Source organism: Chenopodium album, chromosome 14 (genome assembly GCF_948465745.1).
Source record: "Chenopodium album chromosome 14, dcCheAlbu1.1, whole genome shotgun sequence".
In the NCBI taxonomy this organism is placed as follows: Eukaryota; Viridiplantae; Streptophyta; class Magnoliopsida; order Caryophyllales; family Amaranthaceae; genus Chenopodium; species Chenopodium album.
The window spans coordinates 25,359,939-25,373,602 of record NC_137847.1 but is presented as its reverse complement, the minus strand read 5'-3'; the positions used below and the strand labels follow the sequence as shown (position 1 = coordinate 25,373,602).

The 13,664-nt window shown below is 33.5% G+C and overlaps 1 protein-coding gene across 1 annotated transcript; it reads left to right on the top strand.

Moving 5' to 3' along the window:
* The first annotated feature begins 11,110 nt into the window (after nucleotides 1–11,110).
* Nucleotides 11,111–12,116, top strand: LOC145577934 (uncharacterized). Its single transcript, XM_081635350.1, has 2 exons — nucleotides 11,111–11,470; nucleotides 11,586–12,116. The coding sequence occupies exons 1-2, from the start codon at nucleotides 11,111–11,113 to the stop codon at nucleotides 12,114–12,116; spliced, it is 891 nt and encodes a 296-aa protein (XP_081491476.1).
* The last annotated feature ends 1,548 nt before the right edge of the window (nucleotides 12,117–13,664 follow it).

The following is a 13,664-nucleotide window of genomic DNA, read 5'->3' as shown; positions in this document are numbered from 1 at the left end:
GAGGCATGTCCGTGTGTCGCTGCTGCACGCGTAGCTCTTCTTAAAATGGTCATAACTTGAGCTCTAGATCATTGTTTGAGGCGTGTAATATATCGTTGGAAATATCTTGAAGTCTACTTTCCAATGCAATTTTAATCACTCAAAAATCATTTATAGATAAAAAGTTATGATCAAAATAGTGGATGAGACTCATATCCGTCAAGTCTTTCATCAACGCCTTTGCTTCTTTCTATTCTTATATCCTCTCAAAGATATGATATGAAATCCTTGAGTGACTTAGCTTCATAGTCCATGATTATTATACTCAAGAATAGCCAACCATAATCCATTTGCATTTAAATCACCTGAAATTCATCAAAACACACAAACGGAGAGTAGTAGAGCATAATCTAAACAAATAATGTAAAAATACACCTTAGATCTCTAAATCCATAAGCAATTGAGTGTAGATAAGCACCTAAAATGTGTACAAATTAGGACCTATCAAATTCCCCCACAATTAACATTTACTCTTCCTCGAGTAAACAAAACAAAAAAGGAAAAAACTAATCTAAAAGCAATAAACCTAACTCACTTTCATAGGAATCACAATTGCACTTAGCATGTGCAACAAGTCCTTTAAACCCCTAGGCTACCCTAATGGACGAGTATGGCCTCGTGAAGGTTTTCAGAAGGCATACCTATAAAGACAAATTAAGAACTTCCAAACCAATTAGCTTAACCAAGTGATTAATTTGAAAACCAAAATCATTTTAATTCAAGATTCAATTTATGTATCCCAAATAAATGGCATGGATGAAACGATATATTGTAGCACCCTTCAATAACCAACCAATCTTGCTCTTCCTTTCCTCAAGCTTGAACCTTCCCCAAGGATGCTCAACCATATTAGCTCATACCTCACTTCGATTTGATGACCTTCGTCAAGACTTGCACAAAATCTTGCCCTCCACCGATAGAAGGACCAAATTGCAAGGAAAATCAAGTGGACTTTTAAAGGGTAAGCTCGGGTGATAGGGTGAAAGAGATGTAAATTTGGGAATGTGGTGCTTAAAATCAATCCAATATAAAAATCATACATAACACCCTTGAATGTATTATGCAAGAAATAAAGAAACATCAACCATGAATTAATGAGATCAAACATCACACCGCCAACAATGAACGCATTACTCTTCCTTATCAACTCCATTGATTCAACATTAAATTCACCCTTCTTTATTTCTCATCATCATTTTTTCAATACTTGTTTCTTTTTGTTTTTTAAATTTTTATTTTTTTTATTTTTTTTAACATCTTTATTCACTTTTTCTTTTCTCCTTTTTTTTCATACCACCTTCCTTCAAATAGCCCATCATACAAATCAACATACCTTAGCGAAATACTCTTCCTATCCAAACAATTCATTACGAAACCATAATCTTGTAACACAAGTAGTCAAGAAAGAAAATAAGGCTCAAAGGGGCTATCAAGAAGAGAAGGATATAACATGTAAAGAAAAATTCCTAAAGATGACTCTAAAAGCTCTAAATTAAAAAAAAAATATATGCCTCAATCATATTTCCCAAACTGTAACACCCCTAAATCTCCCTCTACGGAAATACTAGTATAATACGTATAATTATACCGTAGCGATAGACTTAGAAGTGTTGCCGCTGCGTGATTACGCAAGGCTAATCAAAATACTTAACTCAATAACAAAACTTGTAGCGGAAACTCAACTTTCTTTTATTAATACTTGTAAAAATAGTAACGCTGTTATGAGTACTCAAAATAAAAACCAACATTCCTAAACTAGGTGAAGTAAATCCCGGGACTCCCATATGCTCATTCATGACTCCACCTGAAAATAGTCAACACTGCTTACCATTACGATAAACAGAGCCAACCAAAACAAATAGGAAATACGGATTAGCAAAATATGCTAAGTACGATAAGTGCAAGATAAGTAAACTCAATTTATTTGCAAACATGCTTTTAAAACCAATTCCAATAATTAATCCAATAAATTCCAAACTCATGATTCAAAACCAATTCTTAAATATTCTCAAAACAATTCCAATAACTCAATAATAATGATTAATAAAATCAATGATTTTCGAAAACTCAATCTCCTCTCTAAGTGTGCACACCCCCCAAGCTAGTCTCCTACTATTTCAAGGCTATTTTTGGAGAAACACTAGGTCATACAAAGTCCATAGTCTTCAATGAATCCGCATAGTGGGAGTAATATAACAAACATGCTTGTAAAGCTTTTTAAATAAATAATTCAATAAATCCTCATAAAAATCCTCTTTGAATAAAATCAACCTTTATAATAGGTTAACTCAAAACTCCTTTTGTACTTAATTTCAACATGCTTCAAAATCAACCTTTTAATAAATACTTGAGAAATAAATCTCATATAAATAACTTTTCTTTGCAAAAGATCTTTTATTTAATTCATCAAACTTTTCAAATCAATTTCTTTAATTCAAACCATTCAAAACATGATATGAAAATCAATCCTTTAAAAATACATTTATTAAAACAAATATTAAAATCAATACCTCCAAACATACTTTATTTCATAAATCATATTTCAAATCAAGTTAATTTAATCACCAATAAATCATATAAAACAGGCCATTCAAACAATCACTTACAAAAGTATCTAGCCACCTAAACGTACCTTGATTCCGAATATCAATCAACACTTCGCACTTTTAAAGTTCAATCACGAATACATCTTGCAAATAACATAACCATAAGTTTATCACAACATAAACTCAAATCTAATGTGCTTGGACTTTAAAACACTTTTAAAATAATACTTTAATATAAAATTAACCATGAAGAAGATAAAAGAATAGGATTAAAGAGAATTGAATTTTCGTTGGAAAGAATAGGCAGAACTTGCAGAGGCCATAACTCCTTCAATATAACTCCGAATTGGGTGATTCTTGAGCCTAACCTCAAGGATTTTTCGAGAGGAACAGTCTTCTGTGAAACATCAATACCCCAAAAACTGACCAAAAGTGCCCGAAAACCGGTTTTAAAGGTATACGGGATAATATTTGTATGAAAAGAGGAGAAGAAAAGTATGAAAAGGTTTAGGGAAAAGAAAAATAAGAGAGAAGAAGAGAATTGAGTTTTGGTGTGAAGAATATGAGAGGTATGAAGGGGGTATTTATAGGCTCATGAATGAAAGAATTATGGTAGGAGAATGTAGAAAGAGTTATAGTAAAAAGAAATAAGGAAATTACTTAGAGAAAAGGGTTAAAGAATTATGGAAAGTTTAATATTATGGTGACTAAGAATAATTAATTTAAGGAAGGTGTGTTGTCATGAAATATAATATGACAAAAGAGATTATTTGGGGAATAATCAAGGAAGATATAAGATAGGAAAATAAGATGATAAAATATTTAGTAGATGGAGAAATAGAAGTAAGGAAATTAAGAGATTTTAAGGAGATAATTAAAAATATAATTTACCAAAATAAGTCATCCAGAAATCCATCATGGTGGCCGAAAATTTATGCTTCCATAAGCTCATATTTTCGGAACTCCCTTTAGATATTTAGGGAATTAATTTGCTAGTTTTAAGAAATTAAAAATAATTGTGTAAATAATATTTATTGTATAAAATAATTAATTAATAAAATTCCAATTATTCACTAAATAAAATAACTAAGAAAATCAGATTTTCTATACATAGAAAATCCGAAAATCATAGTCATTAAATTAAGAATTTTAAGCCATCTTAAATAAATAATAAAATATAATTTTATTTAATTAAAATATCCGGAATATATATAAATAATCCGGTTTTTAAATAAAATAAATGGATAATAAATCTTATCCAAAATCCAAAATAATAATTGAGTTTTAAAATAATTTTGGCGCCAAAATTCAAATATCAATTTGGTTCCAAAATTCAAATAGTAAAATAAATTACTTAAAATACCCTTTTTAGAAAATACTAATTAGTTAATTAATTAGAAATTATGTTTCAAAAATACGGGGTATTACATAAACAATTCGGTAATCGATCTCAGGAAGCCAAAATGCAAGTCTCAATTGGGGCGATCAAGAAGGAGGATGTTCGAATTGAGTCTTACGAGGTTCGTGGCCCTCCAATAGGTACTTATCGCACAAGAGAAAAGCGAAACCATCTTACCACAAACAATTGTCATCAAAAGGATTTACGCTACTTATCGAATTACTCAAGAAAATGCCAATCAACTCATGAAAAATAGAGAAAAATATATATATTTTTTTTCGAAAATCACTTGTTTCACATTTTGGAATGGAAATTCAATATGACACTATAAACTATTAACTACCACAGCCTAGTATATACAATGAATAATAATAATAATAACCTCCCCTACACTTGAATATTACAATGTCCACAGTGCAATAATATAGCATGAATAATTAAAATGGGGGAAAAGAGTACTCACAAAGCATTATAATGGAGGTAGACGAGGAGAGCTCGAGTAATTAATATAATAATAATGCATCGCAATCGAAATTGCGTCAAATCACAGCCATGATATTCAATAATTAAATATCACAAGTCCTCATACGGTCCTTCAAGAAACAATGGAACAGTAGTGGCACACAATATTTCAATTAAACCCAAATATCCACCCAATTATATCATCATATCAAAATCGTGTCAATATAGCAATAAACTAATACCACTACCCACACAATTTTTGATATTAGATTGCAGCCAAGTAAGTCAGAGTTAAATAAATGAACTCTAAATATTCCCGCAAATTTCGTCAATTCCATCATAATGTTCAATTGAAAGCAATTCAATGATGAGTGATGTTCACAGCAAATTCAGTCACAATTACCCAAAAAATTTCCCCAAAATTGCCGACAAATTCAAGAGAAAAAGTTCGAGAAAGAAGTACTGTGTACTTGCAGTGATTATTACCCCCAATTGGCATCAAAATCAAACACGCAAACACCTACAACAAAGCGCATAGGATAAGAGATGAATGAGGAGCAAGGAGTTGAATCAAGAATTGCTGCAAATATCAGCCAATATCGCTGTAAATTCGAACCCATAAAATCAGAGATTAATGGAGGTCTTGAGGGAATTAAGCTGCTCTGTAGGTTCCCTCTCTTTACCTCAAAAAAATTATCATCAGGTACCCAACCACAGGCTGGTTGTGGCTAGCTACTGCTCTCCATGGGGTGGTTGCAGACTAAACTGAATTGATGCACGATAAAAGGGTCGCCACAACTAGGCTGTGGAAGAAAGGAGGTTGCCGCTACCTGCTTGTGGACTAGGCTGTTGAGAGTTAAGATTGTTGTGATACGAGGGCTTTAAGCTTTGTGGTAAGCTGCTTCCACCTACATTCACATACTAAGTACAGAGGATCAATACAAGGTGGAAAAAGCTACATATTATCAAGACTATTAACTACCTAACCCATAAAAAAAACAAGAAACAAAACTACTCTACTAATTAAATGCACAAAACGTTTATAAAAAAGTGAATAAAAATAAAGAAACCTTAATTCTAATAGTAAAAACTAAAAAATAAATAGACCAATGCAGAACAATTTAGTGCTCTGAGGAGCTTATCATATGTTCCTGCAAACAATTCAGAAAATATTATGTAGCAAATATAAGGAAAAATATAATAAATTAGCCCTAAAAATCTATTAAACCTAGAAAAATAAAAAGAGAATAAATAACTATGCTCACAAGAAAAATAACAAAAATAATGTTAGTCTCCTTCAATGACACATTATCACAAACATGGTCATAAGCATCCTTCAAAGAGGATAAGAGGGAAGTGACGGTGGAGCTAAAAATGGAAAAGAAAGGACAATATCGAGTTTCCCTGCAAAAAAGGACATGAGACTCATCGACAATCGAATTAACAAACAAGGACTCATCAATCGACTCCTCAATCACCTTACTCTCAAGTGTATTTTCCTCTATAGGACTTTCAACCAAAGGTTCTTCATCCTCTAAAAGACTCATGGCATGTATCCCTTCCTTAATTTTATCACCACCCCAATAGTTCTGATTTCTAATCCACCCCTCATCATCATCATAAATATAAGGAAGTGGTCATTCATCACACAAAGAATCATCATGATATGTAGAGTGACAATAAGAACAATGAGAAAGGGTTGTACTCAATGAAGGAATAAAGAATGGATTATCTAACATAGGTCTACTAGGTAAAGTCATCTCCCGCTCATAGGTTTCCTTAGCCAACCACTCAATTAAATCCCAATAATGTTCAGGTGATTGGGCTAGAAACCATCCATTACACATTGATTCTATGATTGTCCTAGTTTCTTCATTAAATCCCTCATAAAACACTAGGCACATATCCCAATGTTCAATTCCATTATTAAGACCAACAAAATCGCCTAGTCTATTATAATACCTCCAAAACGCCTCATGTTTAAATAAGGAAAAGAAAAAATAGCCATAAAAAAATAATATATACAATTTAGTCCCAACAATAATAAAAGTTAAATATATAAAACAATACCGTCTCCCCGGCAACGACGCCAAAATTTGATAGGTGGTCGCAAACCTAATAAAAATGATACCTAACTAAACCTCCTAATTATGTAGTAGGGTAAGTTAGGGTCGATCCCACAGAGAGAAGGTTGTTTAACAATCAACGTTTACTAATGACAAAACTAAATAAGAGATAGAATAATATATTAAATAACTATGACTACTAAAATATCAATTATGAATAAAATAATAATAAAAAATCTAGAATTAAGCATCACCACTAGAATAATCCATACAAGACAAATTCTTATCCCAGTCAATTAATTATACATTCACAAGGAAAAGGTACGCCCTATAAAATACCAAATATCTCTCCCGAGTTGTCAATGGCTTCCCTAATTAACAATCAAACCTACGTCCGTGGAATCATGTAAATTAAAGACACTAAGTTTGGCACCCTAACTTCCTAATAATCCATTCTACCTACTTCCGTGGAGAATTTCATACCCTTAATTGATCTATTCAAATACGTCAAAACCCAACTTCCGTTGCGGTCAAGACAATGGAATAATAACAATACCAATTATCCCTTATCTAGTATTGGCATAAGCACAATCAATTAAGCATTAATAATATAAACATTTAATTGAGAATTAAAAGAACAAGTCAAGTATCAATCATTGCTAGGGTTCAACCAAACCCTAGATTAATAATCTACACTAACATAATAAAAGAAAATAAAATAAAAGAAAGAGAAGAAAGAAATATAATACTTGAATAAAATAAAACTAGAGAAAAAGAAAGAGTTCTAAACTAATGAGGTCTTGGGATAATAAAGCTAAGGAGTATTTATAATAAAGCTAGGCATTAGGTTATAATTAGGAAAATAATCCGCTAATAAGATGATTTATCGTCCTTGCACGGACGTGCTAGCATGAGGCACGTTTGTGTCTCGCTACTGCACGTGTAGCTCTTCTTAAAACAATCATAACTTGAGCTCTATATCTTTGTTCGAGACGTGTAATATTTAATTGAAAAGATCTTGAAGTCTACTTTCCAATGCAATTTGAATCACTCCAAAATCGTTTATAGATCAAAAGTTATGATCAAAATAGGGGATGAGACTCATATCCGTCAAGTCTTTCATCAACGCCTTTGCTTCTTTCTATCCTTATTTCCTCTCGAAGACATGATATGAGATCCTTGAGCGACTTAGCTTCATAGTCCATGATTATTGTACTCAAGAATAGCCAACCATAATCCATTTGCATCTAAATCACTTGAAATTCATCAAAACACACAAACATAGAGTAGTATAGCATAATCTAAGCAAGTAATGTAAAAATACACCTTAGATCTCTAAATCTATAAGCAATTGAGTGTAGATAAGCACCTAAAATGACTTTAGAAATGTCACGTTTTTTCGTTTTTTTAGCGTCCACAGCAAAAAGAATGGCGTATCGTATAGCATAAAATTGTATGGCGTAGGTGCTGCGTAAAATTGCACCCTCTTCCCAGCAACGTGATCTACCTCCCGTAACAAAAACGGTTGAATTTCTTTCCAAACTTTAGGCATTAGCTTTACGAGTCGACTGGAGCACCGAACCATCGAGAACTGAAACTTCTCAATTGGAAGAAAATACGGTAGTTAGTGAGCTTATTGGCTTACCAAACAGTTAGGGTGTCCATCCACCCCCTGTATAAAGAGCGACGTGACAAAGTCGCACCTATTTAGACATGTGCCCCCAGTCCTAAGACGCGTGTTTTCATCTTGTGGACAAAACTGCTGAGAGAGTTGTCGATTTTTTCCTTTCTCACTGGATTTGGATATATGCCTCCGGTCTTGAGACATGTATTTCTATCTTGTGGACCTCGAATATTTTGTTTTGGCAAGCGAGTGTTAAAACCTCTACTCACGTGTTAGGCTCCGAATGCTGAAACGTCTCTTATTTTATCATCTTTTAATTTGTTAAAATCATGGACTAAAGTTTCAATGACATATCAAGGGACTTTAGATCAGCGATGCCATATTAAGAGGATATCATCCTCTTTACTCTTTTTTAAACCGATATCTTCTCATGACATGACATCATCCAGGACATCCTTTACTTGTAAAACGTTCTACACTTGCAAAGGATCAATCTAGATTCTTTAGCACGTTAAGACTGGAGAAGACTTTTTCTAGCCTTAACAGCTACTTGTCTCGAACACTTGCCGAATCGAGGATAGTTTCGACGTCCTCAATACTACTAAAAGATTCCTTATTCTTAAGGGACTTCGAAGAATGAGTGTCGGATTTATATCCTTGGCTACTTTAATCCTCGTCTATTCTAGACTCGAACAAAGTGGAGGCTAATTGTAGACATCTACTTTTGGCCTCTTGTCCCGACCAGAAGTGCTATGACGATAAATAGAACCATCTTTGTGTTGGATCAACGTGAAAAATACTTATGGACTACTGATTAAGTCACAAAAATACAAGACAAAATGAACTAAAGTCCAATTAACTAAGCTCGATCAATAATTAGGCCTAAACTTGGAGTTAAAACCTAATTTGACGGATTTAGGGGCGCCTAGGTTAAAAACCAAAGCTGCTGTAGGAAAATCTGCGCGTAACTCAACGAGTTGCGCTGATCTGGAGCGCGTAACTCACAAGGTTATGCATGTCACCTAGCGTAGTGTTGGGCCCATGGAAGATTCAGAATTTTGCAAAAATACTGAATCGAATTTTACCATAATACTACGCACATGAACATTAGTTGCACTGCCCCTGGCAGTGCATCCAAATTACTTGCGCGCAGTAGGCGCGCACGACCCTATGAGATGCGCGCACTACCTGCTACGGCAGAATGCTCAAAACCCTAAATGCACCCATTCCCTATAAATAGGGGCTTAATACAAAGCTTAAAGAGATAGAAATTAACCCGAAAAGCTGGCAGAAACTTTGTGAACTTGTGTACTACCAACCCTCTTGTCCTAAACACTCACCCCTCTTATTACTTGTCCTTACGGTGGATGTTCTCGAATAAGAAGGAGTCTATAAGTGTTCTTAACGAAGATCTAGCAAAGAAAAGTGGTTAGTTTCCCGAGCACTTAGATAAATCACCTTTTTTATTGTTTAAACTTTGAATTAATAATTAGTGTTGTTTGATCACTTTAAATAAACTTTAATTAATCAATTTCACATAGCTTCCTGCGTTAATCAAGATTAGAATTGGAATAATTAATTGTTGTTTTATCACCTAAGTCAAGGCGAATCTTGTTTATTTATTGTTCCTCTTCACGAATTTGAATTAAATAAAGAATAACAACTTTGCAATGTAATTCCTACGTGATTAATGCTTGTAAATAAAATCAACTAACTTAGAGGTTGTTTGGCATCATTGCTGTTTTTGGTTTTTTTGTTTTTTACCCCCAAAATAAAACAAAACACTGTTTGGTAAAATAGGTTAAAAAAACAACTTTACAGCTTTTTTGTAAAAACAAAAACGGTAAACCTAAAACACCTTAAAGCAGTTTTTGAGGTTCTTTTTTTTTTTAAAAAAAAAAAAAGCCCTATCAATGCTACGTTCATATCATCAATTGTATCTCCTTCAAATTCAATATCTCATCTTTCTTCCTCAAACCCTAATCATTCTTAAGATTCAAGGAGCAATTACAGGAATGGAGTGTTCATCTCTATCTTTTCTTTTAATTTCAATTGTAATCACCACGTTTCTCCCTATTATTCTTTCTACTTTGTTAATTTATTGATGTTTTTGTTGTTAAATTTGGTTGTATTAAATTTCTTTGATCAAAATTGGTTATTTTTGTTCTTTATTTTTCTGAATTTTAATCGTTTTTTGTCTAATTTGTATATAATATATTTTGGGTTTTTATATTTGGGGTTTTTTTCTGAAATAATACTGTGTTTATTAATTGTTAGTGTAAATTGACTAATTATATCATGTTGTAATCACTTGAATTTGTGGGCAGAATATCAGGTCTTTAAATTGCTTTCGCTGTTATTCTATACGAGTGTTAATTGTTTGATTGCATAATTTGGTTTGTTGGGGTTGAATTTGATTTGAATTTATAGTTTGGACTTTGATTAGAAAGTAAAAATAGAGGGTCATCATTTTGTAACAGTAGCAGTGACGAACCCCTTAATTGAATATAGACGGTGTGATTGTGTAGCTAGTGGAAGTGCTCACTAACTATAATCAGGGGTTAGGAGGAAGAAGAATGCCAAGAAACTATTCAGGACTTGGGTTAATTTCTTTGATCCATTGTTGTTAGTGGTGGAGGTGTGTATCTAAATTGTTAGCAAAATCAAGACATGCCATTTAAAGTAATATGATTGTACATATTGGAGAAAATTGTTGCTTTACAATTAATAGACATGCTTGCTCAGATCACTGTACATACATAGATCTTGTTAGATAATTGAGTTTACTTTTATTTTCTACAATTTATCAAAAACTTTGTAATATGATCATAACATAAAAAAAAGTCATAGATTTATCTTGTTGCTAGTATGATGTTGGTGAAGTTTGCATATGCTATTGTTTTTCTAGTTGCTGCACATTGGTTGTTTAGTTGACTTAGATGATTATTATGTCTAATAGTGAATTACTTTATAGATGTCAAATTTGAAAAATGATGAGTGCGAAGATGAAGTTGTTGAGATTGAATCTACTGGAGTAGTTGGAGTATGGAATGAAAATATTGGATCTTACCTTGTAAGCCTGATAGAGGAGGAGGTAAAAAAAGGAAATAGACCAACAACCACTCTAACCAAACAAGCTTGGAGGCTTATCAAGCAAAAACTAAAGGAGAAGACAAAAAAGGATTATAGTCAGGAACAACTTAAGAACAAATATAATCAACTAAGACAAAGATGGAAGGAATTTAGTAAATTAGTACAAGAAACTAGATTGGGATACAATCCTATGGCCTATCAACTTTCTACTGAGGATGTTGTATGGAAAAATTTGTATGAGGTAATTGTCGATAAGTTTATTTTGATTCTATTCTTTTATGGATCAAGTAGGGATATTATTAAACTAATAAGCTTTTATTTTTGTGATATTCGATGTGAATGTATGATTGTTACAGAAACATAAGTCTGCCAAAACTTTTAGAAAAAAGGGATGTAAGCATTATGATAAATTATGCACAATTTATGGGGATATAATCGCTACTGGTGCTAGTTCACATCCTTCTACTAAAAGTCCTTCTAAGAGTGAGGATGAAGATGACACAGATGGAGAAGGGGGTGACTCAAAAAAACAATGTGAAGAGGGTCCTAAAAAGAAAAAAAAAATCAAGCCTAATGTCAATCGTAAGAAACTTAGCGATAGTGTTAATGTAGCAATGGCGGATGCCTTAGTTACAATGAGTGAAAATTCCAAGAAAAAGCTTGAACTTATCCAGAGAAAATTTAATGGCAATGATGAAGGTGGGCATCAGTCCAAGGAGGATAATGTTTTGCTCATGGAATGTGTAGATGCATTAAGTGCTCTTGAGGGAATTGATGGAGCTTCATTTGCAAAGGCAACTAAACTAATACATGATGATCCATTGTGGAGGAAAATGTTTCTTAGATTTCCAAATAATAGGAAGATAAATTTTGTGCTCAATCTTTAAGCATCATCTCGTTAGTATAAATATTTTTTTCCCTTCAATAATGCATGTTTGAGGGTTTAAACTCAATTTAGATATTATCGTAATGTAGGCGTTTGAAGTGCGCCTACGTTAAGCATGTGTGAATATGCTTAGCACTCTTAGGAAGTGGGAATTGACATAATACGATTAGGGATAAAGAAAGTGGGGAGCCGCCAACAAATTTTTAAGGAACTTGTAAACCGTTCACGGATCATAAAAGGCAACCACGATAAAGGGACAACGAAAGGCAACAACGATTGACCCGTGAAGGTTACACCCCATTCATAATCCATGAGATTACTAACTCCATATGGTTTGAAACCACGAAAGGAGGATCGGGGATGATGGTACGAAGTGAGTCATGGAGTCACATTCGCCCGTATTGGCCTCTACTCGATTCTTATAGTGAAAAGTATTCCCTACGATCTCAAAGGAATACAAACAAAGATTCAATTTGCTCCAAACTATTATTAAGCTAAATTGGTTGAATATTAATGCAACATATAATTTTAAAATATCGTAATCACTTAATTAAACAACAAGATTAAAAATGAACCTAAGCCGGTCGTCCAAATTATCGTATTAGGCGTGATTTTCAATTACATATTACCTTTAAACATGCAATATGGTGATCAATAAATATATAATAGAATAAGCATTAATATTGGAAGCAATTTAACAATAAATTGTTAGTCAAATCAAATATAAATTAACCTAATCATGATACTAGCAATATAAAAATAAAATAACTAATTAAAATAACTAATTAGTCACATTACCGCGTTCCTTAAAATTGCTACATCATGAATAAATTGTTAGTAACTTCAATAAAATATAAATTAAATTGAAATTAAATTAAATTAAATCAAAAGTAGAGTTGATTTTATCCAAACCCTCAGTTAATTATACCTTTCACGCCTTGATTTAAGGACAGAACCTCGGGTGTTGTAAGAACTCCTTGGAGTGCTTAAGGGAAGTATTATGGAAAAATAAGGTGGCTAGGGTTTAGGCTAAAGCAAGAGAGAAAGAGAGAAGAGAATGATTGTTGGTGTAGAGGGAGAGAGAATGATTTTTTGGTGCCCTGAACTATAGAAAGGAGGGGGGTATTTATAGAGAAAATGAGTAGAGGGAACACACGGAACCCTAAAAAGATAAAATCGTAGTTTTGGGGCGCCGTGACACGGCAGAGGTTGCCGCGACACGGCAAAACGTGCCGGACACGATAGAAAATGTCGTGTCGCGGTGCAATAGCTGCCCTAAAATGATAAAACGCGTGCAGGTTTTACGCGGAGAAAACAAGGGAAAATTCCTTGACACGACACATATACCGTGACACGGCAGAAAATGTCGTGACGCGGCAAAGTCCACCGTGGCGCCGTGTCACGGTGTACTTTTTTTCGAAATGCGTGAGGAAATGCGAAAAATACATGAAAAAGGCACTGGGACACAGTGTAGAGTACCGTGTCACGGCAATATGCACCATGCCACGTTAGTTCTTGCCGCGTCGTGGCATTTTAGCTGCTGCGCAGT